Source organism: Bubalus bubalis, chromosome 2 (genome assembly GCF_019923935.1).
Source record: "Bubalus bubalis isolate 160015118507 breed Murrah chromosome 2, NDDB_SH_1, whole genome shotgun sequence".
In the NCBI taxonomy this organism is placed as follows: Eukaryota; Metazoa; Chordata; class Mammalia; order Artiodactyla; family Bovidae; genus Bubalus; species Bubalus bubalis.
The window spans coordinates 39685430-39709767 of NC_059158.1; the positions used below are offsets into that span (position 1 = coordinate 39685430).

Sequence of the window (24338 nt, forward strand, 5' to 3'; positions counted from 1 at the left end):
ACAGTTCCCATGGAGAATGTCGCAACAATCGCCGATTGTGCCAGTGTGATTGAAGGAGTCAGTCGGAGCCGAAATGCCTTGCTGAATGGGGACACTAAGAACTATGACTGGGATTCTGGTTATACGTGTCATCAGCTAGGAAGTGGTGCGATTGTGGTTCAGCTGGCACAGCCCTACATGATCGGGTCAATACGGTAAGAAGATTCCCTTTCATTTATTGCTTTTAAAATGGAAGACATGTGCAAATTGTGTTTTGGTACATTGGTGATCCCAGTAACTTCAGTGAAGATCCTCCTCTGTTCTTGCCTCTAAATGTTGAGAGGAGGGGGTGGAAAGGGAGGGACAAAGTTATACAAGGTGCTTGTTTGGATTTTCTGATGGTGAGGTGCACCAAAATCTAGATGCAATTTGTGGAGAGAAAGGACCAGGTCTCTCCCTGGATATGGCTTACCTTCGACTCATGTCTCAGTTTGTTCTGGTTAGGGACTTACAGGATAATGTCCAAAGAGGCTATATGGAATCAAAACTCATTTTCAACTCTAGTAAATGACTTTATATATGAACCAAACATATCTGAGTATGAAACCTGGTACTAAAAGACCTTCTTAATAATCTTCATGTCTGGACTTTTGGTTGTTGTTTTCATTTTGTTTTGGTTTGCCTTAAGAAGGGAACTTGAATCCAATATTGCTTGATTTGTAGGATCATGTGATTTTAAAATATAAGACTGGTGACATCCCCCAGAGGATATACTTGAGTTCAAGAGCCATCTGGATCTTGAATAGGCTTCCCTTTTTTTTTTTTTTTTAAAGTTCTAAGAGGTCTCTGAAAGATTAATGTGTGTGTATGTATATGCACACACACAATATTAATATGCATATTAATATATATATATATAAAACATAAGAATATTTTACACTGTGTCTTAACCTTCCAGAGGTGGAGGTGTTGGTGAGCCGTGACTGCCTCCCCCTCATCGTTCTCCACCACAGTTGCCTTATGGTTTCCTGTTGTCATTTTATTTTAAAGTTAAAATTTGTAAGGAAAGAAATAGCACAAAAAATAAGGTATTGTTGTTGTTCAGTCGCCCAGTCGTATCTGACTCTTTGTGACCCCATGGACTGCAGCACGCCAAGGCTCCCTATCCCTCACATCTCTCAAAGTTTGCCCAAGCTCGTGTTCATTGCACCAGTGTTGCCATCCAGCCATCTCACCCTCTGACTCCCTCTTCTCCTTCTGTCCTCAATCTTTCCTAGCATCAGGGATTTTTCCAATGATTCAGCCATTCACATCAGATGACCTAAATACTAGAGCTTCAGCTTTACCATCAGTCCTTCCAATGAGTATTCAGGGTTGATTTCCCTTAAGATTGACTGGTTTGATCCCCTTGCTGTCCAGGGGACTTTCAGGAGTCTTCTCCAACACCACAGTTTGAAGGGATTAATTCTTTGGCACTCTGCTTTCTTGACTATCCAGTTCACACAACTGTACGTGGCCACTGGGAAGAGCCTTGACTGTACAGATCTTTGTCATCAGAGTAATGTCTCTGCTTTTCAACACACTGTCTAGGTTTGTCATAGCTTTCTTGCCATGAAGCAGTTGCCTTCTGATTTCATGGCTGCAGTCACCATCCGCAGTGATTTCAGAGTCCAAGAAGAGAAAATCTGTCACTACTTCCACCTTTTCCCCTTCTATTTAGCATGAAGTAATGGCGCCAAATGCCCCCCCCTCCTTTTAATATTTAGTTTTAAGCCAGCTCTTTCACTCTCTACTTTTACCCTCATCAAGAAGCTCTTTAGTTCCTCTTTGCTTCCTGCCATTAGAGTGGTATCTGCATATCTGAGGTGTTTGATATTTCTCCTGCCCATCTTGATTCCAGCTTGTAACTTATCCAGCCTGGCATAGCTCATGATGTACTCAGCTTATAGGTTAAACAAATGGAGTGACAGCAGACACCCCTGTTGTATTCCTTTTTCAACCTTGAACCAATCAGTTGTTCCATACAGGGTTCCAACTGTTGCTTCTTGTCCCACATACAGGTTTCTCAGGAGACAGGTAAGATGTTCTGGTATTCCCATCTCTTTAAGAGCGTTCCACAGTTTCTTATGTTCCACACGGTCAGAGGCTTTAGCCTAGTCAGTGAAACAGAGGAAGATGTTTTTCTGGAATTCCCTTTCTTTCTCTATAATCCAGCAAATGTTGGCAATTTGATCTCTGGTTCTTCTTCCTTTTCTAAACCCATCTTGGATATCCGGAAGTTCTTGATTTGCATAATACTGAAGCCAGGCATGCAAGATTTTAAGCATGACCTTACTAGCATGGGAAATGAGTGCAATTGTCCAATGGTTAGCACATTCTGTAGTGCTACCCTTCTTGGGAATTGGGATGAGGATTGACCTTTCTCAGTCCTGTGGCCACTGCTGGGTCTTCCAGATTTGCTGATATAGTGAATGCAGCACGTTGATGGCATCATCCTTTAGGGTTTTGAATAGTCCTACTGGAATTCCATCATATCCACTAGCTTTATTAACAGCAGTGCTTCCTAAGGCCCACTTGACTTCACACTCCAGAATGTCTGGCTCTGGGTGACTGACCACACCATCATAGTAATCTGTTTCATTAATATCCTTTTTGTACAGTTCTTCCATGTATTCTTTCCGTCTCTCCTTGACCTCTTTGGTGTCTACTTAGGTCTCTACCGTTTCTGCCCCTTATTGTGCCCATCTTTGGGGGAAACATTCCCAGGTGCCTTACTGTTTCCTGTTCTCATTTTAAAATTAGTATTTGTAAAGAAAGAAATAGCACGAAAAATAAGGCAGTAGGATTCTAATAGGCAAAGGTTTATTGATGTTCAGGCTAATAAGAACAGAAGTTAAGTCTGCTTATCAATTCCTGAGGTACACTGACAGTTGATGCTGAATTTCTTGGAGAATTCATTCTGTTAATTTCTTCATTTAAATGTCAACCTCTTTACATAAAGGGTCACGTAGAGGCTGAGTACTCTGGGCAACAAATCACAGATAGAGAAGCTGTGAATTTGTCCTGCAGGCCCTAGAGCTCACATTGTGCTTCAGAAGGGGAAGGAGACAAGCCACATTCAGTCTGGACAAAATAGAAGTACAAATAAACTTCTTTCAACAAACAACACCCCCTCCTTCCTTTTTCTCAGCTGCACGCATTAACTAATCATGAGCCACCTATTTAATAAGTCATTCTAGAATCCTTGTCATAAACGGTGTGAAACTTATCTGCATATTTCCCATTACAATCTTTTACTCTGTACTTTAAAAATCGGGAAAACAGTTGTCCTTCTCTTGTTTTGTAGTCTCCACAATTTCTTGAAGATTACCAATCGTGTTTCTGAGATTACAGCTGCAATTTCTTTCAGCAGGCTTGTTGTGTAACTCATCTGAGCAGGAGACTTGAAATCATTTAAATTGACCGGATACTCTCTTTCTTTCATTTCACTATTTGGGGCTTCAATTTTCTCTTTATTATGTTTGTTCTGCCATTTCTAATTTGAAGACCCGTCTTCTTGCCAACGAAGATAGAAGCAAACTGGCTGCTTAGCAGCTCTGCCCATTCTCTTTTAATGTTTCCTGTATTCTATCTGCTTACCTGGTACCACACATCTCCCTGCCACCTAACACTGGTCCATGTGCATCTGAAAGCAAATGTCAGAAATGGAGTCCCACCCTTCTCCTCTTTCCCTGTTCAGGTTGCCTCATACTGTGATTTTCTCATCTCATTTGATATACCCCACCCAACCATCCATCCACTGAGCCAAAAACATCTTCCTGGATTCCTTCCTTTCCCTCACCTCCTCCACAGAGCCAATCAGCTGTCAATACCAGCTCCTGTATATCTCACAGATCCTTCCTGTCTCCCCCATGCCCACTGCCATCACTGTAGCTGCACCTTTGTAAGTTCTCTTCTCTATCTAGCTCTCCTTTCCCTACCTGCAACCACCTCCCACACCGTTAACACAAGTCTGATGTGGTCCTGCCCCTTCCTCAGAGGATTCATGGCTATTATTTGCCTTCAGGAGAAAGTTCAGACAAGCTTTAAGAACTTGTGGCTCCCTTCTGTCTGTGCAGCCTGTCTCCTGCCTCTCCTCCCACCCCCACACATACTATCTCAGCCTATCCAGCTACTTGCAGTTCTGCACGTCACCCTCTCTTTCCCTTCAGTTCTTTGAACATGCTTTTCTCACTGCATGTGTATCTCACTGTCTTCTCATCAGTTCTTCTGACCTGGCTCTATGACCCCTTTAAGACTTCACTCCTTTGGGAATGCTTCCCTAACCTTCTGTCATCTCCTGGGCTGATTCAGACATCCCTAGTCAGTGTATTCTGTGTGTAATTCCTCCCAGGGCATTTGTCATGTTTGTATTATAATTGTTTACTTACTGCCTCCTCCCAGTCTCATCTGATATATAAAGCCTGTGGCAACTCAGAATAAGCGTTCCTTGACAAATTGAATGTGCAGATGAGGTAGTCTATCAATAAAAAAAGGGGGATTATAGCAGAGATATAGTGGGAGATCTAGAATTTTAGATCCAGCAGGGACTTCATGAGGTTGTTGCCAAGGTGACGACTCAGAGAGAGACAAACAGGCTTTTTGTGTGGTAAGGCTACCTTGGCTTCTAGCTCTACTCAAAGAATCACAGATGTTGAATCTAACTCCAGAAAAAGGTGTCACTGGAGCTTAAGAGAGACATGAGAGAACAGTCCCATTTGGTTTTCTTTAAAAGTGAAATGAAAATGGTTCTCTCAAACAATTTTTCTTTTCGTGACTCAGAGAGGGTTGGTGAACGTGAGTACAACTGAAGGCAGAATTGTATATCTCAGCACTGTGTGAAGCCTCCATCATCTATAAGCCCGGTTATTGCTTTTGCAGTGAGAAAATCCATGCAATTGAAGCCCCAAGTAACTGGCCGAACACTCAAAGAGACACGTCTCTAGGAAACTAACATTATGTTGTCAGGAACTGCATTTGCCTCTTCTGTGACATGCTCAAGAAGAGGAAAGGGAGAAGGATTTCTCCACTGCCAATGCCTGTGGGCAACGGTGGATATCTTGGCAGGCCATGGTTAGCAGCAGCTGATGTGTCCAGATAGCTGCTTATTGACAAATGACAGGTTGATCAGTCAGTGACCTTTAACCCCCAGCTTCTGCTGTTGGTGATGACTCAGTTGCTCTCCTAGTCACTGTGTCCACAGAAGCCCAGTGATTCTGAATCAGCACCTAAAGGGAGAGCATTCCAGAGCTGGGTGACCAGCATTTTCTCTAGCCAAGAGGGAGGAGTCTGGCAGTCCTGGAACCTCTTCCTCTGGGGGTCCAATCACATGGTACATTAACTGTAAATTTCAGGTTTCTTTGTCGATGGTGAACACGGAGGCAAAGGTCTCAAACATGGATTATCTTGATCATTGCATTCTTTATTCCTAAGAAAGGACAGAGTTACTGCGTGGATAAGATTTCTCTTGCTCGTGTGTTTTCACCCATGCCGTTTCTTCCTTTCCTGAGGGTTTCCCCTGTAGCTGGGTGGACAAGCAGAGCTTCTTGGCAGACAATGACCAAGGCTAACCACCATCTGTGAGACCCTAATCCTGCTAGTGCATCTGCTACAATAAGTACCCTTGTGGGTCCTGAAAAGGCAGACCTGGAAACATGATCTCTGATCATCTCCTCCTGACTCCATTTTCTTTCATTCACTCAACAAATATTTATTGAGTCTTGTACTAAGTGCCAGGCACTGTTTAAGCCCTGGGGATTCAGCACTGAGTACAGAAAACAAACATCAGTGCTCTCGCAGAACTGACAGTCTTGTTGGGAGGAGGCAGGCAGTGGTGGATAACCAGTAAACAGCACTATTTGTAACGTGTCAGATATTTCAGAGATGGAACCATCAGGAGGGAGGACTTGGATGTGGAGATACTGCAGTTTTAGATTGGGTGGTTGGGGAGGCCTCACCTTGCAAAACCAGAAGGCTGGAAAGGGCAAGCCGCTTGGGGACCTGGGAGATGAGCCTCACAGGCAGAATGCCAGGGCCCTGCGACAAGCATGTGAGTGCAGAACAAGCGAGGCAGGTTCAGGAGTGGCAGAGAGGCCAGGGTGACTGGAGCACAGTGACGGAGGGAGAGCAACAGGCGAGGGGCGGAAGGGGGTGTTCAGGGTGACAGCCCTGAGATGTCTTGTTACTGTTTCTGTTAACATGTTCAGTCACCAGCTCAGACTGAACCATTCCACCCACCGCCATATACCCATCGCGGTGTTTTGTTAGCACGGTTAGAGGAGAGGTTTCTTCACTGAGTAGGGGAGGGCAGAGCTGGGGAGCCCTCATGCCTTTGGAAGCTACCTTCTTTGTTCCTGACCGCCTTTGTCCAACCAGCTCCCGGGAAAGAAACAGGAGGCTAGGACGCCTTGAGTTTATATGAAACTTTCTCCCCATCCTTGGCATTTATTTCTCATCCCCAGGAACCAGAGCAGGCAGTTTAACTTGGAAATAAAGGCGTTTGTCTTTGTTGTTGCTAGGTTTACAGGCACGATGGAAGTTATTCATTTTGAGAGGAAATGAGAGAAATTGCCTGGAATGTGCCTTAAAAGTGGGTAACTGAGTAGTAATTATATCATTTTCATGCCATTTTAAAAACATTAAGATTTAAATAACAGAAAATCTTCAGAGGCCTGACCGCATAAAAAAACTAAGGTAGAGTCATAGTAACTAACCAAATCTACCTGATGTCATAGTCCCTCTGTTGCCTAAGGTTAAAACTTACTATCTTTCCGCTTGCTAATCATGATGTCCTTTTAAGTGTTTTGAGGTTAGTATGAGAAATCACATATGCTGCACATTAAGCATGCCTGTCGCCCAATCTTTTTCAGCTAATAAATGACAGCACTTTGTTTGAAACCCTAATTATAAGATAGTCAATTAAATTAACAATTCTTACATTAGCTTGAAAATGATGGTTTTGTAATTGATATGAGCAATACTGTAAGTAAAATACCCATAATGCTTTAACTAACCTAATTGTGAGTAAGTAGTCTGTTGAAATATTGAAACAGCACAGACAGATGAAGCTAAATAAACCCACAGCCTTCCTGGGTGTTATGAGGATTAAGGAGTTAATGACACAAAAATATTTTGAGTTCCTCAAATAACATTTCCTCAGTTGGAAAATGTTATATGCATATAGTATGTTAGAACAAAATGAATCTATCCCAAAGTATGTTCTTGGTGGATATTCATAATCTCTTTAGTTTGTGGGGATGAGTCTTTTACTTTGCAATAGGGGGAAAAAAAAAAAACAATTCTGCCACTTAAAAAGTTAATCTGCCACAGAACTTCTGAACCACAAATTAGTTTATGCCTTGCAGTTATTTTTTTTTTTTTTTAATTTTATTTTATTTTTAAACTTTACATAACTGTATTAGATTTGCCAAATATCAAAATGAATGCCTTGCAGTTATTAAGCATGGATAAAACAAAACAATAGCAAGATGATCCTTGAAAAAAACACCTAGATATGCCACTGTGGTCCTTATTCATCCCAACATATTTTTCCTTCCTTTTAAGCTTTTAAGTCCATGCTCAGTTCAGCTGGCCTTTCACTGTCGTGTGACTGCGGTCGTTCCGGGTTATCTATTCAGGCTGTAAATTAGAAATCCAGTTTTTTACTGCAGTTTTTTCCTTCTTACCACTGCTGACCACCCCACCAAACTATTGCTCATTCACTTCCCTCCCACGGGACAGGCACAGAAAAAAAGAAGAACCACAAACCATACCATTTTTGCCCCATTCAGTAGCTCCAAATGAACGCCTAGTCCAATAAGGATGGGGAGAGAAATTGAGCCAATGACTCAAGTGATGCTTTATAGTTATATGAGTATTTGCTACATGTGTGCTGCCCTCAAGTTCTCGTAGTCCCACAGAAAATCTCAAGTTGAAGATAGTGATTGTAGTATTGAGATGAACTTGGGTCTTCGCAGCAATTTCCAAGTGCCTGGTACAGTACTCCATGCTGTAAGTACTCAATAAACACTCACTGACTGAGCTGACAACATAGTATGTTAGTGCCACTAAAGGGAGTCCTATCTATCAACTAAATTGGACATCATATTTGCTCAGTGTGTCTGCTTTAAGCATATGTGAGGAAACTGCTAAAGATCCGGCATCTCCCGCAAATGACTAAGATGAAGCTCTGGTGTTAGACGCTGACATGAGCACAGGTAAGGACGGCTGCCTTGCGTTTCACGCTGCTTCCATTTCATTCTGTCTGAGTGCTGCGCAGGCAAGCATACTTTTATTTACATTAGGGAAACCTTCTTTGTGACCTAGAGAGCTAAAAATTTCCTTTTTATAGTCTAAAGAATACAACAAACATCTAAAAATATGACTCTTCTGGCTTGGATTAAGATTGCCTATAATTCTAGTCAAAATTGGAAAGATATTTTACAAAATTTGCTTCATATCAGTCATGCTGAATGTCGTCTGTCACAGCCCTGAACCAGAGAATTCTTCCTTGTCTTGCTGATCCATGATTTATTTACCAAGCGTTGTTTCTCTCACAGCCTATCTGCATTGCACTAAAGTCTTCTCTTATCACCCTCAGACCTCAGAACTCTGGTTCCCAGAACAGTTGTTGAATAAAAAATTTTATCTGTGGTTCCCAGTAGATGCTAGAGTCTGAACCGTGTGAACACTAAGGGGACCAGAAATCCTGGAGCCTAGAAACGATAGCAGAGTTTGGGGGAAACAGTAAATATGTCTCAGCTAGATTCATCCTAGAGGTATTTCAAGACCAGAAAATATTACTATGGCAACTGAGTTGCTTGTTAAAAATACAGGAAGGGGACTAGAATTCAGATATTCTTTGGAAAAACAGGAAAGGTTAAATCATCCCCCCAAAAAAGTGTGTGTATGTGTGTGTGTTTGTTTTTTTATGTTTGATTTATCTCACATGTCAACCATTTATCTCCCTTGAGCAATTAGAGAACTTGACAACTAGTCATCATAAAATATAGCTGAGTACATGAAAAGAAAAGCCCTTTCAGTTTTCAAAGATTAACCCATCAAGAAGACATTTTTACAGAGGATATCAACCCCATTGGACCCAGTATTTTATGTGCAAATATATGTTTAGTAATTATTCAGAATTGTTATTTGAGACCCCTCTAAAACAAATACTTTACCAGTAGTGCTTTAAACAATCATTTTAATAAACGGGAACCATTCACCTTGGAAGATCAAAGGAAGGGAAAGCATCAACCTACTCCTTCTGTGGTTTGAGTCTGGTGATGTTTTAAAGGCTGCTTCCTACAGGATTGGCCATGCTGTGTCACAGAAATGTGGCTGTTCTCATGAAGGCTAACAGAAGTACAGGGCTTTCAGCAAACTGACCAAAGTTTCTACAAATTTAATACATCAAACTGCTCAAATCTATCTTTTGAGTATTAAGGAAATGAAGTTGTTTTGAAATCTGATGAAGGATCACCTTCATTTAAGAAATTACTCCTTGAATTAATACAACACAGTAATCTATCTTTTAAAACCTTCAGTCCTCAGGTACTCTCAAATCAGATTTCTCAGCCACCACCAGGAGCACTAATTTGTCACCTTGTGAAGATGCTTTGGGTGATCTTGGAAGCACCTGGTGTCTGACTGTCTCTACGCCTCTCTCTCTCTCAACTTTACGCTTTGTAACCTGGTAACCACAGAGGCACTGGACCATAACATCCTCGCATCTCTGGTTAAGAACAAGCAGAAGCACAGAGATCAAGAACAACTGTTCCACCTCCCCTTCTTCTCCATCCATCCACCTCCATTGTGCATCCTTTTTTTAGAAAGAGTGATTATGATGACAGGCTGGTTGGTGCCCTTACAGGACTACTTTCAGCAACTTGCCTGGACACTCAGGGCCTTAGGTGGGGCTAAGAAATCTTTTTTTTTTTTTTTTTTCCTGTTGTGTTAACGATTCATGGGGTGGCAAAGAGTCAGACAGGACTGAGACTGAACTGAACTGAACCACCTCTTTCAACAATGTATCAGATTCAATATAAGGGCTATTGGTTACATAGATAAATGCAGAGTATGCTTTTCCTTCTGCCTGGATTTTCTTTCCTGTGCCCTTAAGAGCAAGTGGTAAGGATCCTTTTTCTTCCTTTTACCTTATGATGTCTGAAACTATGTCCCTCAATGATTATGACATTACCAGCCTTGCTGCATTATCCTTTTACTGTAACCAAATACCAGTCAAGACTGTTTCGATTTTCCATACAATTTAATGGTCCTTTTAGTTGTTGTGTCTTTCAGTAGCTCTGGAGGTTTAGCTGCTTCAGTGTCTCCATTTAAAATGTGGAGAGACTGCAGTATAACTTGAGATCCTTTTCTTTTCTCCACCGTGAACATGGCAATTCCAATTTTTTTTTCACAATCCTACAGAGCCTCTTATGGCCTTAGAAGAAGGTGAGAGAAGGCATTGTATCTTCTGGTTCAATCCACCCTCATTTCCTGAGGTAAATTATAGAAATTTTTTCATTAAATGTTGTGGCTCAGACTTGACAACATTTATTTTTATTCCTAGCCCTCATGTGCTCCAAAGAAGCTTGCATTTGGCTTCAAATAACAAAGAAACTGATTAAGAAAGACTGTTTATTTATTTATGGCTGCACCATGCTGCTTGTGGGATCTTAGTTCCCCAACCACAGATTGAACCTGGGCCCTTAGCAGTGGAAGTATGGAGTACTAACCACTGGACCACCAGCGAAATCCCAAGAAAGACTTTTTTTAAATGTTTGCTTTTTAAAAATTATTTGGTTTTGTTTTGCTTTTGTTTATCTGTCTGTTTCTCACATAAAAAGTATATGGGTGGGTGGCTGCTAGTATTGGTTCTGCAGTTCAGTGAGCTTTTTGATTATCTTGGTCTTTTCCCCTTGTATTTTTGCCTCGGAGAAACAAGGTAGCTGCTACAGCTTTAACTACCACGTCTGCATTTAGGCAGGAAGGAGAAAAACAAAGGGAAACACAAACTTTTAAGTGTGGAGAACCCTGACAGTCACGTCTGTCTCTTTTTATTAGGAAAAGCCAAAGCTTTATTTGAAGCCCCACCTAGCCAACTTCCACTTAGTTATTAGGTAGAACTGTCATGCCATCAGCCCTAGCATGGCTGGCAAAGAAGTTGAGGGTCATAGCAAGGAATTGGCTCATCCAGTCAACAACTCTGCTGCAGACCCTACCTCCTGCTTGACTTTTCACATCTGCTTTGGGATTTTTATAAATCTCCATATTTCATATGCTCGGTTTATTTTTAAAAAACAGCTTTATTGAGATATTCATATAATGTATAATTTGCCCATTTAAAGTATATAATTCAGAATTTTTTTTCCCATTTACTTTTTAAAATGCCCACAGCTTCTGGATGTATCTAAAATAGTAAATATGATAATTTTACTTTATATTATTCTCAGTTTCAGAAATGTTCTGTAAATAAAAAGCCTATGTGTGCTTACTGGGTAATTCTTATCCAAAATGAGAAGCATTACTGCTTATCTATATTTGATTTCTTATTCATGAAATTTACCTCTTGGAAAAAACTAAGTTTCTGTACAAACTATTACCAGCATTTAATTTACTGCAATTGGTCTTCATGTTTTACCAGCACAGTGAAAGTGGATGTACCTAATAAAATTTGGGAAGCAGGCAAGATCCTAAGTGCCCTCAAAAGGAAATACATTTTATTTGGTGTGGTTTTATTCTAGCTAAGGGTATTTTAAACATTCCTGAATTTTTTTTTTAAGTTGGCAGTCCATATGGAATCTGTTAACCAGACATATTTGATTAACCAAAATACCTGTTTACCTATAACTCAGGTTAGACAGACTTGACTTTTTTCCTGTACATATAAAATTCTAATACCAGAACTTCACTGCATATCCATGTTATTTTGTAATGGTAGGTTAATTATGTCAAAAGCTAGAGATAACATTTTCAGTTTTTAACATCTGGAGTTTAAACAGTCATGCCCATCAGCTCTAGAATGAAAAGATACATTAAAAGACCTCTGGCTTTCCAAGGGAATATTGGACAATAACTATCTTATCACATCCAGTCTTCTCCTAAGTTCTTGGAATGTGGTGTTTGTAAGATTATAGTGAATATTTCTGGTTTTGGGAACTTTTGAAATGAGAAGTACAGTAAGTAGAGAGTGGTTGTAGCAATACTACAATTCTGTCTTGGGAGAAAAAATTAAAATACCCTATTCTTTCCCTACCATGGTTGCTTGTGCCTTCCCCGTCCCCGTTTTACTCCTCCCCCAAATGGTGGTCTTGGTCAGAGCCTTTAGTCCTTTCCTAGGGGAGATACTGATCAGATGTGTGAGTCTGCAGGAGTGAGAGGGGCCACAGTTCAGTAAGCACTGCTTGTGTCTCTTGTCTTCCACTGGGTCCTAAGTGGCATGGCCGGGACTAATTCTGCTAATCCGTCTCTCCTCTCTGTTCCTACCTCTTCCCCATCTCTCTCTCCTCTCCTCTATCTTCACAACAAGCAGACACAATCTTTCTTCTCCTTGGATTTTTATTTCCTTTTTTATCTTTTAGGGTGGAGAGGGTAAGGTTACTACCTCAGCCCAGGGGTAGTTCAGGGCTAGGTAGCAGGGGACCATGATCTGTGCTGTACCCACTCTGCCTCGGTGGTACTAGAAGGTGTATTAAGTTGATCCTTCCTCCATTTGGAAGTGGTAAGAAGCAAGTTTTGTGAGTGGAAGAAGGGACAGAACAGACCTCCTAACTTGCTTTGGGTGAAGCTCTTTAGGCATAACCAACTTGAGTATGCCATGCCGTGTCTTACATCTCTTGCATTAGAGTTTGGGGACAAAATTCTACTAGCAATAAAGTGTCCCTTTGCTTCCCACTTGTTGAGACTTTCCTTGGTGGGTGCTTACCTCAAGAACCTTGTGGGAGGGGGTAGTTGTGGTCTAAGATAATAAATTTTGTTCCTAAGTCCCTTAGGCATATATCATTTAATTGTCCCCTGATGTCTAATGCAAGCTCTTGTCAACTTTTTTCTCAATATCTAACTTTCTGTAATCACTTCATCTCTGAGGATTAAAGTTGTGTTCCAGCTCTTTGCCATCCCATGGACTATAGCCCGCCAGGCTCTTCTGTCCATGGAATTCTCCCAAGCCAGAATATTGGAGTGGGTAGCCATTCCCTTCTCCAGGGGATCTTCCTGACCCAAGGATCGAACTCAGGTTTGATCTGCATTTCAGGCAGCTTCTTTACCATCTGAGCCACCAGGGAAGCTGAATAATAAAACATCTATAACCAAATAGTATACTTATTATGAAGTTTGTAATAGTCCTGTTAGAAATAGATAAAACATTATCTATAAAGAATTGTTTGAGAATTAGCAGTAACCCAGTGAATAATATCTTGTTGATAATAGCATTCTTGGTAGAAGGGTAAATTGCTTTGTCATGATTGTGTTTGCTGTAGTGGGATTTTAGCTGTGTATTTTAGTCTCAGAGAAAAAGGAAAGAATTTATGGATATTATTTGGAACTTTTGGGGAAAAACATTGAAATAGAGCCCATCCATTTAAAATTAGAGAGTCCCTTGGACTACAAGGAGATCCAACCAGTCCATCCTAAAGGAAATCAGTCCTGAATATTCATTGGAAGGACTGATGCTGAAGCTGAAACTCCAGTACTTTGGCCACCTGATGGGAAGAACTGACTCATTGGAAAAGACCCTGATGCTGGGAAAGATTGAAGGCAGGAGGACAAGGGGATGACAGTGGATGAGATGGTTGGATGGCATCACCGATTCAATGGACATGTCTGAGTAAGCTCCGGGAGTTGGTGGTGAACAGGGAAGCCTGACGTGCTGCAGTCCATGGAGTCGCAAACAGTCAGACACGACTGAGTTACTGAAGTGAACTGATTTAAAAAATTATTTTCATTAAAGATTCCAAATGAGTAGCTGTGTTAAAACACTAAGCACTATAAGGTTTTCATTGTTCTGTGGTCATACTGCCCTGGTCAGGTATCTTGTAAGATGCTTTTTATAACCCCAGTAGACAGCACTGGAGAGATAGCAAGGGGATAGAACCATACAGATTCATTTTCTCCTGGTGACTGATAAACAACCCTGTCTGTCTAATTGGTGTGGTTTAGTCTGTGGTCTCATCTTCCTGAGATAATAGTGTTTTACTGCTGTCATATTAACTGCCTTATCATTGACCATATAACTTTTGTGTGCTACCTATTGACTTTAATGCTCAAAATCCTCCAAGCCAGCCTTCAACAGTACATGAACCATGAACTTCCAGATATTCAAGCTAGATTTAGAAAAGGCAGAGGAACCAGAGATCAAATTGTCAACATCTGTTGGATCATCAAGAAAGTATGAGAGTTCCAGAAAAACATCTATTTCTGCTTCATTGACTATGCCAAAGCCTTTGACTGTGTGGATCACAATAAACTGTGGAAAATTCTGAAAGAGATGGGAATACCAGACCACCTGACCTGCTTCCTGAGAAATCTGTATGCAGGTCAAGAAGCAACAGTTAGAACTGGACATGGAACAACAAACTGGTTCCACATCAGGAAAGGAGTACGTCAAGGCTGTATATTGTCACCCTGCTTATTTAACTTATATGTAGAGTACATCATGTGAAATGCAGGGCTGGATGAAGCACAAACTGGAATCAAGATTGCCTGGAGAAATATCAATAACCTCATATATGCAGATTTACACCACCCTTATGGCAGAAAGTGAAGAAGAACTAAAGAGCCTCTTGATGAAAGTGAAGAGTAAAAGAGTTGGCTTAAAACTCAACATTCAGAAAACTAAGATCATGGCATCTAGTCCCATCACTTCATGGCAAATAGATGGGGAAACAATGGAAAAAGTGAGAGGCTTTATTTTGGGGGGCTCCAAAATCACTGCAGATAGTGACTGCATCCATGAAATTAAAAGACACTTGCTCCTTGGAAGAAAAGCTCTGACCAACCTAGACAGCATATTAAAAAGCAGAGACATTACTTTGCCAACAAAGTCTGTCTAGTCAAAGCTATGGTTTTTCCAGTAGTTGTATATGGATGTGAGAGTTGGGCTATAAAGAAAGCTGAGTGCCAAATAATTGATGCTTTTGAACTGTGGTGTTGGAGAAGACTCTTGAGAGTCCCTTGGACTGCAAGGAGATCCAACCAGTCCATCCTAAAGGAGATCAGTCCTGGGTGTTCTTTGGAAGGACTGATGCTGAAGCTGAAACTCCCAATACTTTGGCCACCTGATGTGAAGAACTGACTTCTTGGAAAAGACCCTGATGCTGGGAAAGATTGAAGGCGGATGGAGAAGGGGACGACAGAAGATGAGATGGTTGGCATCACCAACTCAGTGGACCTGAGTTTGAGTAAGCTCCAAGAGTTGGTGATGGACAGGGATGCCTGGCGTGCTGCATGCAGTCCACGGGTCGCAAAGAGTTGGACACGACTGAGCGACTGAACTGAACTGAACTATTGACTTTAAATGTCTCTATAACTTCTTCACCCTACTCTGCTGCCTCCGTGCTCTTTCATAGAGATCTGGAGGGTCTTGGTCAAGTGTCTGTTGTGCTTGCACGTATCTTCAGTTTGAGAATGTAGCACCTAGGCCCTTCATCAGTTCAGGGAACAGGTTTGGGAATGGTTTTCAGGTTTTCATTTTTAATTGGAATCTCCCTCCTTCCCTCCCTCTCTCCCTCCCTCCTTCCTTTATTCCTTCCTTTCCTTCTCTCCTTCCTTTACTCTTAGCAGAAATACCAGAAATTTGGGGTGAAAAACAAGCCAACAGTTGTCACAGAAACAGTGGTAGGATTAGGACTAAGGAGAATCTAACAGCTCTGTGTCGTATTTGCTACATGAAAATCTACTGAAAACTTTCAACAGAAGAAAGGGATTTTTGATGTTTCTGGACTAAACTCAGCCTTAAGCTATACCTTTATTTCTTGCTTTGGTGCCATAGCTCTTTATTGTTCCATATGAAGAGCTTTAGTTTTCTATTCCTGGCACTAGCAAACTGTTTTTCATAAAGCACCAGATAGTAATTTTAGACTTTGTATACTATAGTCTCTGTCACAGCTGTTCCACTCTGGTGAGAAGGCACGCTGTGTTCCAATAAAACTTTATTTACAAAAAGAGGCAGCCACGGGCCATAGTTTACCAGTGCTCTTATCTATTCAACTCCATTTCTCACTAACAGCTCTAGTCCATACAGGTAAAAGTGAAGAATTAGGGAAGCCATTTGCCCTTCATGGTTTCAAAAAGTGTGAATAATAATAGTTATTAATATAAGGCTGTTATTTAAAGATATGAGCATTAATATCAGCATTTAGTTTGGGGTCACAGTATACACCATGACCCAATGATTTTTCCTACTGTGTTTTACGGGGCCTGAGCCTTGGCGACCGCAGGAGGAAGTCTGGCAGATGAGGCCCCACCACTGACCTTGGTAGAGTGGTTCTACTTTTACCTGTTATGAATATTGAGGTTCTTCTTCAGTTCAGTTCAGTTCAGTTCAGTCGCTCAGTCGTGTCTGACTCTTTGTGACCCCAAGAATCACAGCACGCCAGGCCTCCCTGTCCATCACCAACTCCCGGAGTTCACTCAGACTCACGTCCATCGAGTCAGTGATGCCATCCAGCCATCTCATCCTCTGTCATCCCTTTCTCTTCCTGCCCCCAATCCCTCCCAGCATCAGAGTCTTTTCCAATGAGTCAACTCTTCGCATGAGGTGGCCAAAGTACTGGAGTTTCAGCTTTAGCATCATTACTTCCAAAGAAATCCCAGAACTGATCTCCTTCAGAATGGACTGGTTGGATCTCCTTGCAGTCCAAGGGACTCTCAAGAGTCTTCTCCAACACCACAGTTCAAAAGCATCAATTCTTTGGCTCTCAGCTTTCTTCACAGTCCAACTCTCACATCCATACATGACCACTGGAAAAACCATAGGTTCTTAGATGTTTGTAAAAGGGGTTCTGCTACTACAGCATATTTTAAAAAATATTGGTTTACATTTTATATACACCTTTTTGTTATGGATACTTTATAAGAAGTACCGAAGGATTTATCATTGTATTACTTTAGGAACCACAGATCATCCACATTAGACTCTGTCTCCCTCTCTTCCCCTACCCTCACACCTCGTTTAACAGATGATAAATCTGAGAAGATAAGGTTTCAAGTAGCCGCAGAGTTTGTCCTCTGGGCCCGTCTGCTGTGCCACTGCTACATTTTGCCTCGGATCGTCCTTGTGTCCATCAGAGGCTGCAGGAGAGCTGGTGGAGCCCTTTGTGGTCCAAATAGGCTGAGGGACAACTTGATCCAGAGTGTCGCAGAAGCTACCATTTCCTTCCTCCTTACTCATATTCCTTCTCTCTTTGACCTGAGGATCCCCCAACTTCCTGGATGCCCTAAACTATTAGAGTTTGAACTGTGCTTACAGCTAGAACAGTTCCAGCGCTAGCTCCTTCGAAATTACCCCCAGGAATGTCTCCCAGCCCCCGACACGTAAACATTGTCAGAAGAGCATTAGTTGTAACAGTTTCCTGCGTGACTTGGACAGGCTGCCTCAGCCAGGTCCCCTCTGCCCTCAGCATGAACCGCAGTGTTGACTCCTGGGGATTCAGTCCCAGAGTCCTGAGGAGGGTCCTGAGAAGCCTGGGATCTCATCACCGTGACAATTCCTTCCTTCCCTCCCTGGTTTGTGAGGTTATTAATCTTTTCTGCCTGTATCTTTCTGAATGTGTCAGGGCAGTGAGGCAGAGTGAGGTGTTGTGTGGGTGCGCAGGGGTGTATACGCATGCCCGTATGGCTGCATTGGTGCCTGCGTGGTACCGTACCTGTGTTCTCAGGGTGCCTGGTGTACCCTGTCCACCAAACAGAAAGAAAGGAACAAGGGGTCCAATAGATAGGGCTTTGGGGCACAGGGGAGGTACGTGTTTGTTTTTCTTAATGAGGAAAGATAAACCAGATGAACAAAAGAAACAGTTTAATTCACATAGTATTCTAATGAAGCCTCATGCTGTGCTGGAGTCCAAGTGACAAGTCTAGCTGCAGAGGGCCTTGGACAGATGTGAGTGATTTATTCATCTCTGCCTCCTTCACTCAGATTTTCTCCTTTCAGCCATCCAATATCCATCACCGATTTCTGTACAGGAGTTTACCCTGGTAGCTTGCCTGGAATACGTTTTGAAGGATTAGCGTACATGGCATGGAGGCTGGCCCCTGTACCCAGCATACTCTGGTGAATATTCATGTCAGCACCTGGGAGGGTTATTTCTAAAAAGGCAGCTCGTGCAGAATACATTCCAAAGAAGGAGTGTTTTTCTCTTGTCTGACGATCCTTCAACCAAATAAACATGGGAGGGAGGGGGAAGCCACACTGCAGTTCCAGTGAGTGTTTATGAGACAGAAGCTGCACCCTCACATCCCTCCCCATTGGAGCCTTCACCCAGGGCCCCCCACTCTGGGGAAACAGCAGAGGTGATTCCAGAAAAGAAAATGACAACTGCCCATTTAGCCTTTTGTCCCGACACCCACACTAGTTTAATATAATTATGGCTGTTTAGCAGTTAGAAAAGTTAGAGTTATTAACGTTCAGTTGAAAGCATTTGAATTAAAACTTAAGATCTCAGCTTTGAAGACCTGGATCAAGAAAACTGTACTGAGTGGCCAGTGATCAAAAGAATTCCATTGAAAAACATAATTATCCATTTTTTCCCTCTAGCCGTTATGAAAGATTACATAAAATCTCACCTTTCTTCTTGCTTTTTGCCATTCTTCAAAAGATTTATCACACAGTTACTTATTAAACTAATTGATTATCTTTTGTTTGTAAGTACTTATCATTGTTAGGATTCTCACTCTTACATATTTGTGAAGAAGATGTCATTATTCTCATTAACGTTGTCTTTATTTTAATGATATGTCATGTACCCCAAAGAGGATTATGATTTGTGAGATACCTCAAACTTCAAATAGAATAATCTGCTTACTCTGTTTAAATTTTATAGTAGTTGTAACTTATTATAGTTTTATTTTTCTGTTTTTGAAGGTCTTTTTCATGTGAAAGCCTTTGCAGAGGAATTTTGTGATGGAAGTTCATTAGAGATGAGACCTAAATGAAGGAAATTTAGATAGAGTAAATATGAGGGAGAGCACAGGCAAGCACTTCATTGTGTAGGTGTAAATATGACAATAAATAGGAAATTTGGGGACGTGACAGAAGGAAAGCAGCCACTTAGCAGAGAGAGGATGTGAAGGTGGAGTGACCTATGCAGGTGCTTCTGCAGAAGGATTGGACACACAAGTGTTTTAAAATCATTTTCAGCAAGAGCTCAGGACTTTGTAGATTGTACCCTGTGGGAAAGAGAATAGGACTCAAAGCTGGGGCAAAGATTGAAACCCAGATCTGATTTGGGTGAAAGGTCAGGCTGATAAGAAAGAGAGCCAGCGTGGGCAGACAGTGCTGGCAGTGTTCCGAGTGCCCAGAGAAGAGATTTGGGGAGAAGATTACATGACTGGATGGGAAGAGTTCTGCCTTGTAATTCACCCCTGCTGGAATACTCTCTTGCCTGTAATATTCAGAGTTGAGCCTTCCCACCTTGTTTTGCCCTTCCATTCTCTCCCTTTATCACCAGGTTGAGAGAATACAAAGATCTGCCTGTAGCTAAACTGTGAGTTCGCCACAGACAGGAATTCCTATGAACACCTGACCCAAGGGACTGAAAAGGAGCTGTGGAGCTTATTATTTCTCTTTGGCTCTGCTTCTTGGTGCTTCATAGGCTGTGCACATGTGGGCACATATTAACATGTGGTCAGAGGAGGGGCAGGAGAGAGAGCTCAAAAGATGAAATCATAGTCAGAGTTGATACATTTCATAAATGACCTCTCAACCGAGACTCTCCGAAATGGTGTGGGGGTGGAGGACTGGCTGGCATATGTGCAGATTGAAATGTAACTCAGGCTACAGGTCCCTGAAAGATGTTGTGCTGGTAACTAATCCTGTGAGAAAAGAGGTTTATCTGTAGTTCCATCTCCTTTCCATCATTCTGTCCTGTCCCCGTGTCCTCCTTCAGTTTAACTCAGTGGAGCTGATGATGTGTAAGGCACTGTGCTGGGAACCATGCACTATGCGTGGTCCTGGCTCTAGAAGCACAGTCAAGGCAGTTCCTCCTCACTGGACTTGGTCCTGAAAGCCGAAGGGAGTGTGGGACGGGGATTGGGTGGTGGTACGTAGGGCACCTGGAACTCAGTGACTTTCCTTTCCCACCACACTGGGGCCACTTGATTCCACTGGAGTCAGAAATGTAAAGATCCAAGAAGGAAAATCCCCTACAATTCAACTGGTAGATTAGTGAGCTTGGAGCTCTAATTTAAGATACCCTTCCCTTCTCACCCTCCTAGTAATTTCACAGAAGTGCGAGTAGGGAAAGAAAAGCTCACACAAGTACATACTGCCTTCAGCTGTTAAGGGAAGAAACTAATTCTTCTCTTTTGAAATCCCAACAGCCCCTCATGGCAAATGGAGCTGAAATGGAGCTGGGCTCAATCCCTAGGGAGCTAAGCCTGTGGTCAGGACAGGACCTCTCCATTTCTACCTCTCCCACGTCCTTTTTGGATCCTGCTGGTGAACCAGATTGGGCCAATCTCACTGACTGTGTCTACACGTCATGATGAGGATGCTGCTGAGATCAAGGCAGCTGGCCTTGCTGCAGAGAGGGGAATTGATGATGCCAAATTTAAACATAGGGAAAGATCCGTAAAGGCCGCTTATCTGCTTAGCATGTCACTGCTTGAAAAGGTCTGCAACATAATGAGACTTCACCTTTTAAAATATAACAAAACCATTTGAAATGGTTCCCAGTATTTTTGATGCCAGCATCTTGCTTAAGAAAGGGGGCTATATTGAATAGAGTCACCTTGGAAAATAGAAGAAAACAGCTTTTCTTCTCTAGGGCTGTTTGGCCTGGAAAAAATTTTCTCATATATCCACATTGAAAGCATACAATGAAAGAATTTTCATCAAATCGGACTGTGTAGGATGAAATCTAAGCCTTGGCTAAAACTTACTTATTAATAAAGGGTTTGCCAAGTGATTGAATAATCTGTAAAAGATTGCTTGGGCAGTATTTAGCCCATGTTAAAAAAAATTAACCAAGTAAGTTAGAAAAATAGATTTGCATTGAAAGCAGGAAATGTGCTGATTATAAATTGTTTTTTTTTTCCAAAATGTGATAATATATGCAAAAACATTTTGAAGCCGTTGAGATCTGTGTGAATGTGAGGTGAGATTATGATTAGCTGTTCCCCATTCGTTCCACACTCAGTATTTATTAAATGTTGCAGCTGCAGCCATACTGTTCGGTAGTTTGCTGTTATCTTTTATGTCATCACCTAAAACTTGAAATTAAAAACTTAATCCCTCCAAGGACTGAAATGATGGTCTAAATTAGCTGTTAACAGTTGGTAGTTTTGCATTGTGTCAAAGTTGTGTCCCATTCAGCTTTCTGTCTAGGTGTATCCTGCAGGTGTATTCTGCATTTCAGATCACTTCCCTGGATTATCCTGAAGAGGATATAGCATTTATCCGCTTTTATTTCCCACTTTCTCAGTGAACTAACTTACATGGTGGAGCCCGAGTATATATGTGTCTCCTCACCTTTCCTCACCCTGGAGCTTCAGTGACTAAACACAGAAGCTGCCATGCCAGACAGCCAAGGGCTTATGCTTACCTTTTCCCACACCAACTGCGAGATAAGATTATGAGCCAATGTCATTATTTCTTCCTCTCTTAGAGAAGTCACCCTCTTAAGACGTATGAGAGATTAAACAATGTCAGACAGTATGTGCACGCTCTGATGTCCTCTGACCAGGGTATTTCCCAAGTTCCCCTTCCATCTGGCGAGCAGTCTGCATTTTCTTCTTTTCATGCCCCCTTGGCCCTGCGAGGTTGTGGCCCACGTAGAGGCGGGGACCCATGGTGGTTCCTCCCTGGGAGTTTCCGTGACTGGATCTGCAGGACAGCTACCTGGTCTGCTCCACGTGCTTTGGTAGGGTGCTGGCTCTTGGCTCCAGGCTCCCGCTGGGAATCTCATCTTGGCTGGCAGCTCTTCTCAGCTTGACCTCGCTCCTCACCTGAGGAAGAAGCTGCACAATTGAACTTTCTGACAGCTGGCAATAGGAGCCCTCTCATCTTGGAGAAAAATCCATTTCCCACCAGTAAAGTTGTTCCTCTGAAGCTGTACTCACTCCTTCTGGCAGCTGTGACAGGCCCTCTCCTGCTTCTCAGTAGCAGAGCTTAGAACAGAGCCTCTAACATGATGTTTGTCTTTTTGCTCCTCATTCAGAAGAGTGACAGAAAGCACTGAATGAAATTGCCTCTTGTGAGCAGAACTCCACCACACCTCTCTCCTTCACCCTTGTGTCCGTCACAAATTCTCTTCTGCCTCATGATCGAACCCGGGTCTCCTGCATTGCAGGCGATTCTTTACTGTCTGAGCCACCAGGGAAGCCCGTCATGAGCTCCCATCCCCCTCCCTTTATTCTGGCAGGTAGTCAGCCCCGTCTGACTCCAGGTAACTCCTCAGCAACCTCAAGTGGCAAACACTCGTACTGCACTTCACTGCCCTGATCCTGCACTGTCTCTGCCTTGTCACTGACACCCCTGCTTTCTCCCCTCCGCCCTCTCAGTGCCACTGCTGGAGAGAGTTATAAACCACACTGACTGTTCCGTCTTTGCAAGGCCTCTCCCTGCAGCCCGGCAGGCCTCGTGGAAACTATACTGAAGCCCGTTCTGCCTTTTCACCCACACTGCAGTCCTCCCCCTCTTGGCTTCAATAGAGGCTCTGCTTTCATGTTTCAGTGAAAAGGTTGCTGTCCAGAGTGAGCCTCCTCACCATCCCGGTTCTTCACCTCGTCATCTCTCTGGTCCCATAGCCATCACGTTGTCATTGTCATCCTCATCATCAGAACGTCTGTTCGTTTCTGCCTCGTGCACTCTGCTAGGAGCTTATCTTAGGCCCTTTTGTTTCCAAGCTACAGAAACCAGATGGAGATGGCTTAAGCCTTAAATGGTGAGTTTATTAAAGTGATTGGGAAATTTCTCATGGAACACTAGGGCAGGAACTCCAGTGGCCCCCACTGGGGCACTGGGGACTAAAATCAGATGTTGGTCATCCTGCAAGGAGGCCAGACAACCCTTCCTGGGCCATACCACCTGTCTTGTTTGCTTCTCACTGAAGATGACTTTCTTTACTACTTTGAGCTTCTGATGAAAGAGGGTCCTCCAGAATGTCTGCATTTTTATCATCATTTTAAATGAATAGCACCAATTATGATAAAATCTTACATAATTATAAATTTTTTTATATGAAATCTGATCGGCTCAGCAAGGGTCATATGCCTTCCTGCAACACAGCTGTGTCTACAGAGCTCAGGAACCCACTACATATACCTTAAGGTTGGGCCAGAATCCATACTCAAAGAGGGGAGTTACTGGACTTCCCTGGCTGTCCATTGTTTAAGACTCCGCACTTCCATTACAAGGGGGACAGGTTCAGTCCTTGGTCAGGGAACTAAGATCCTGCATCCCACAGGGCATGGCCAATAAATAAATACAATTTTTTAAAAAAGGAAGAGTTACTATGTAATGGATAGGTATGCCAAAAAAAAAAAAAACCCCAAAAACAAAAACCCAAACCCTGTTCTGCATAGACTGTTGCAAAAAATTACAAAATGTTAGAACTGGAAGAGCCCTTAGAAACCATCAGATGTAGACCTTTCATTTTACAAGGGATGAAACTGAAACACAAGTTAAGTGACTTGCCTAGTGTCACTTAGTCAATACTCAGCAAATATTTGTTGAATTGTTAATGGAAGACAGTTATTTCTGAAGAACTTTATTTCTGAAGATTTTAACAAAGAATAGTCTGTACACATTTTTGAGGTCAGAAGTACCTTTCATTTTGTCTGAGAGATTGGAAATGGATCTGATGATAAATTATTGTTATATGGCTAATACCATGGCAGTTGATCTTTCCTTAGTTGTCTGTTTTCGTCCAAATGGGAAAACTCGGCAAGAACAACTGTCTTGACCCCTGGCCTTCCAGTGGAGTCTCCCACGAATGATGGACAGTTAGAAGGAGACAAAACAGATACTTGCTGCTGATCCAAAAGACCAGTTCAGTGGAGAAGCTGTTGATCTCCACCGTTAAACCTCAGCCATTGTTCACAATCTGGCACAGAATTAATCCCTTAAGAAAGGGATGAAAAAAGTGCCGCTCAGCACAACATAG

General features: G+C 42.3%; 1 protein-coding gene and 1 long non-coding RNA gene across 7 annotated transcripts in view; both read left to right on the plus strand.

Moving 5' to 3' along the window:
* The window catches only part of BTBD9 (BTB domain containing 9), a 411047-nt gene that overhangs the window by 308214 nt on the left and 78495 nt on the right, over nt 1-24338 (plus strand). For all 6 annotated transcript variants that reach the window (XM_025261016.3, XM_044938341.2, XM_044938340.2 and 3 more), the window contains one exon: nt 5-194. In XM_025261016.3, coding sequence (XP_025116801.2) covers nt 5-194 — 190 coding nt within the window. The remainder of the gene's footprint in view (nt 1-4; nt 195-24338) is intronic.
* On the plus strand, nt 7467-11525 carry LOC123332276. The gene is made up of 2 exons (XR_006549140.2): nt 7467-8234; nt 9564-11525. It is a non-coding gene; the product is annotated as an uncharacterized LOC123332276 (long non-coding RNA).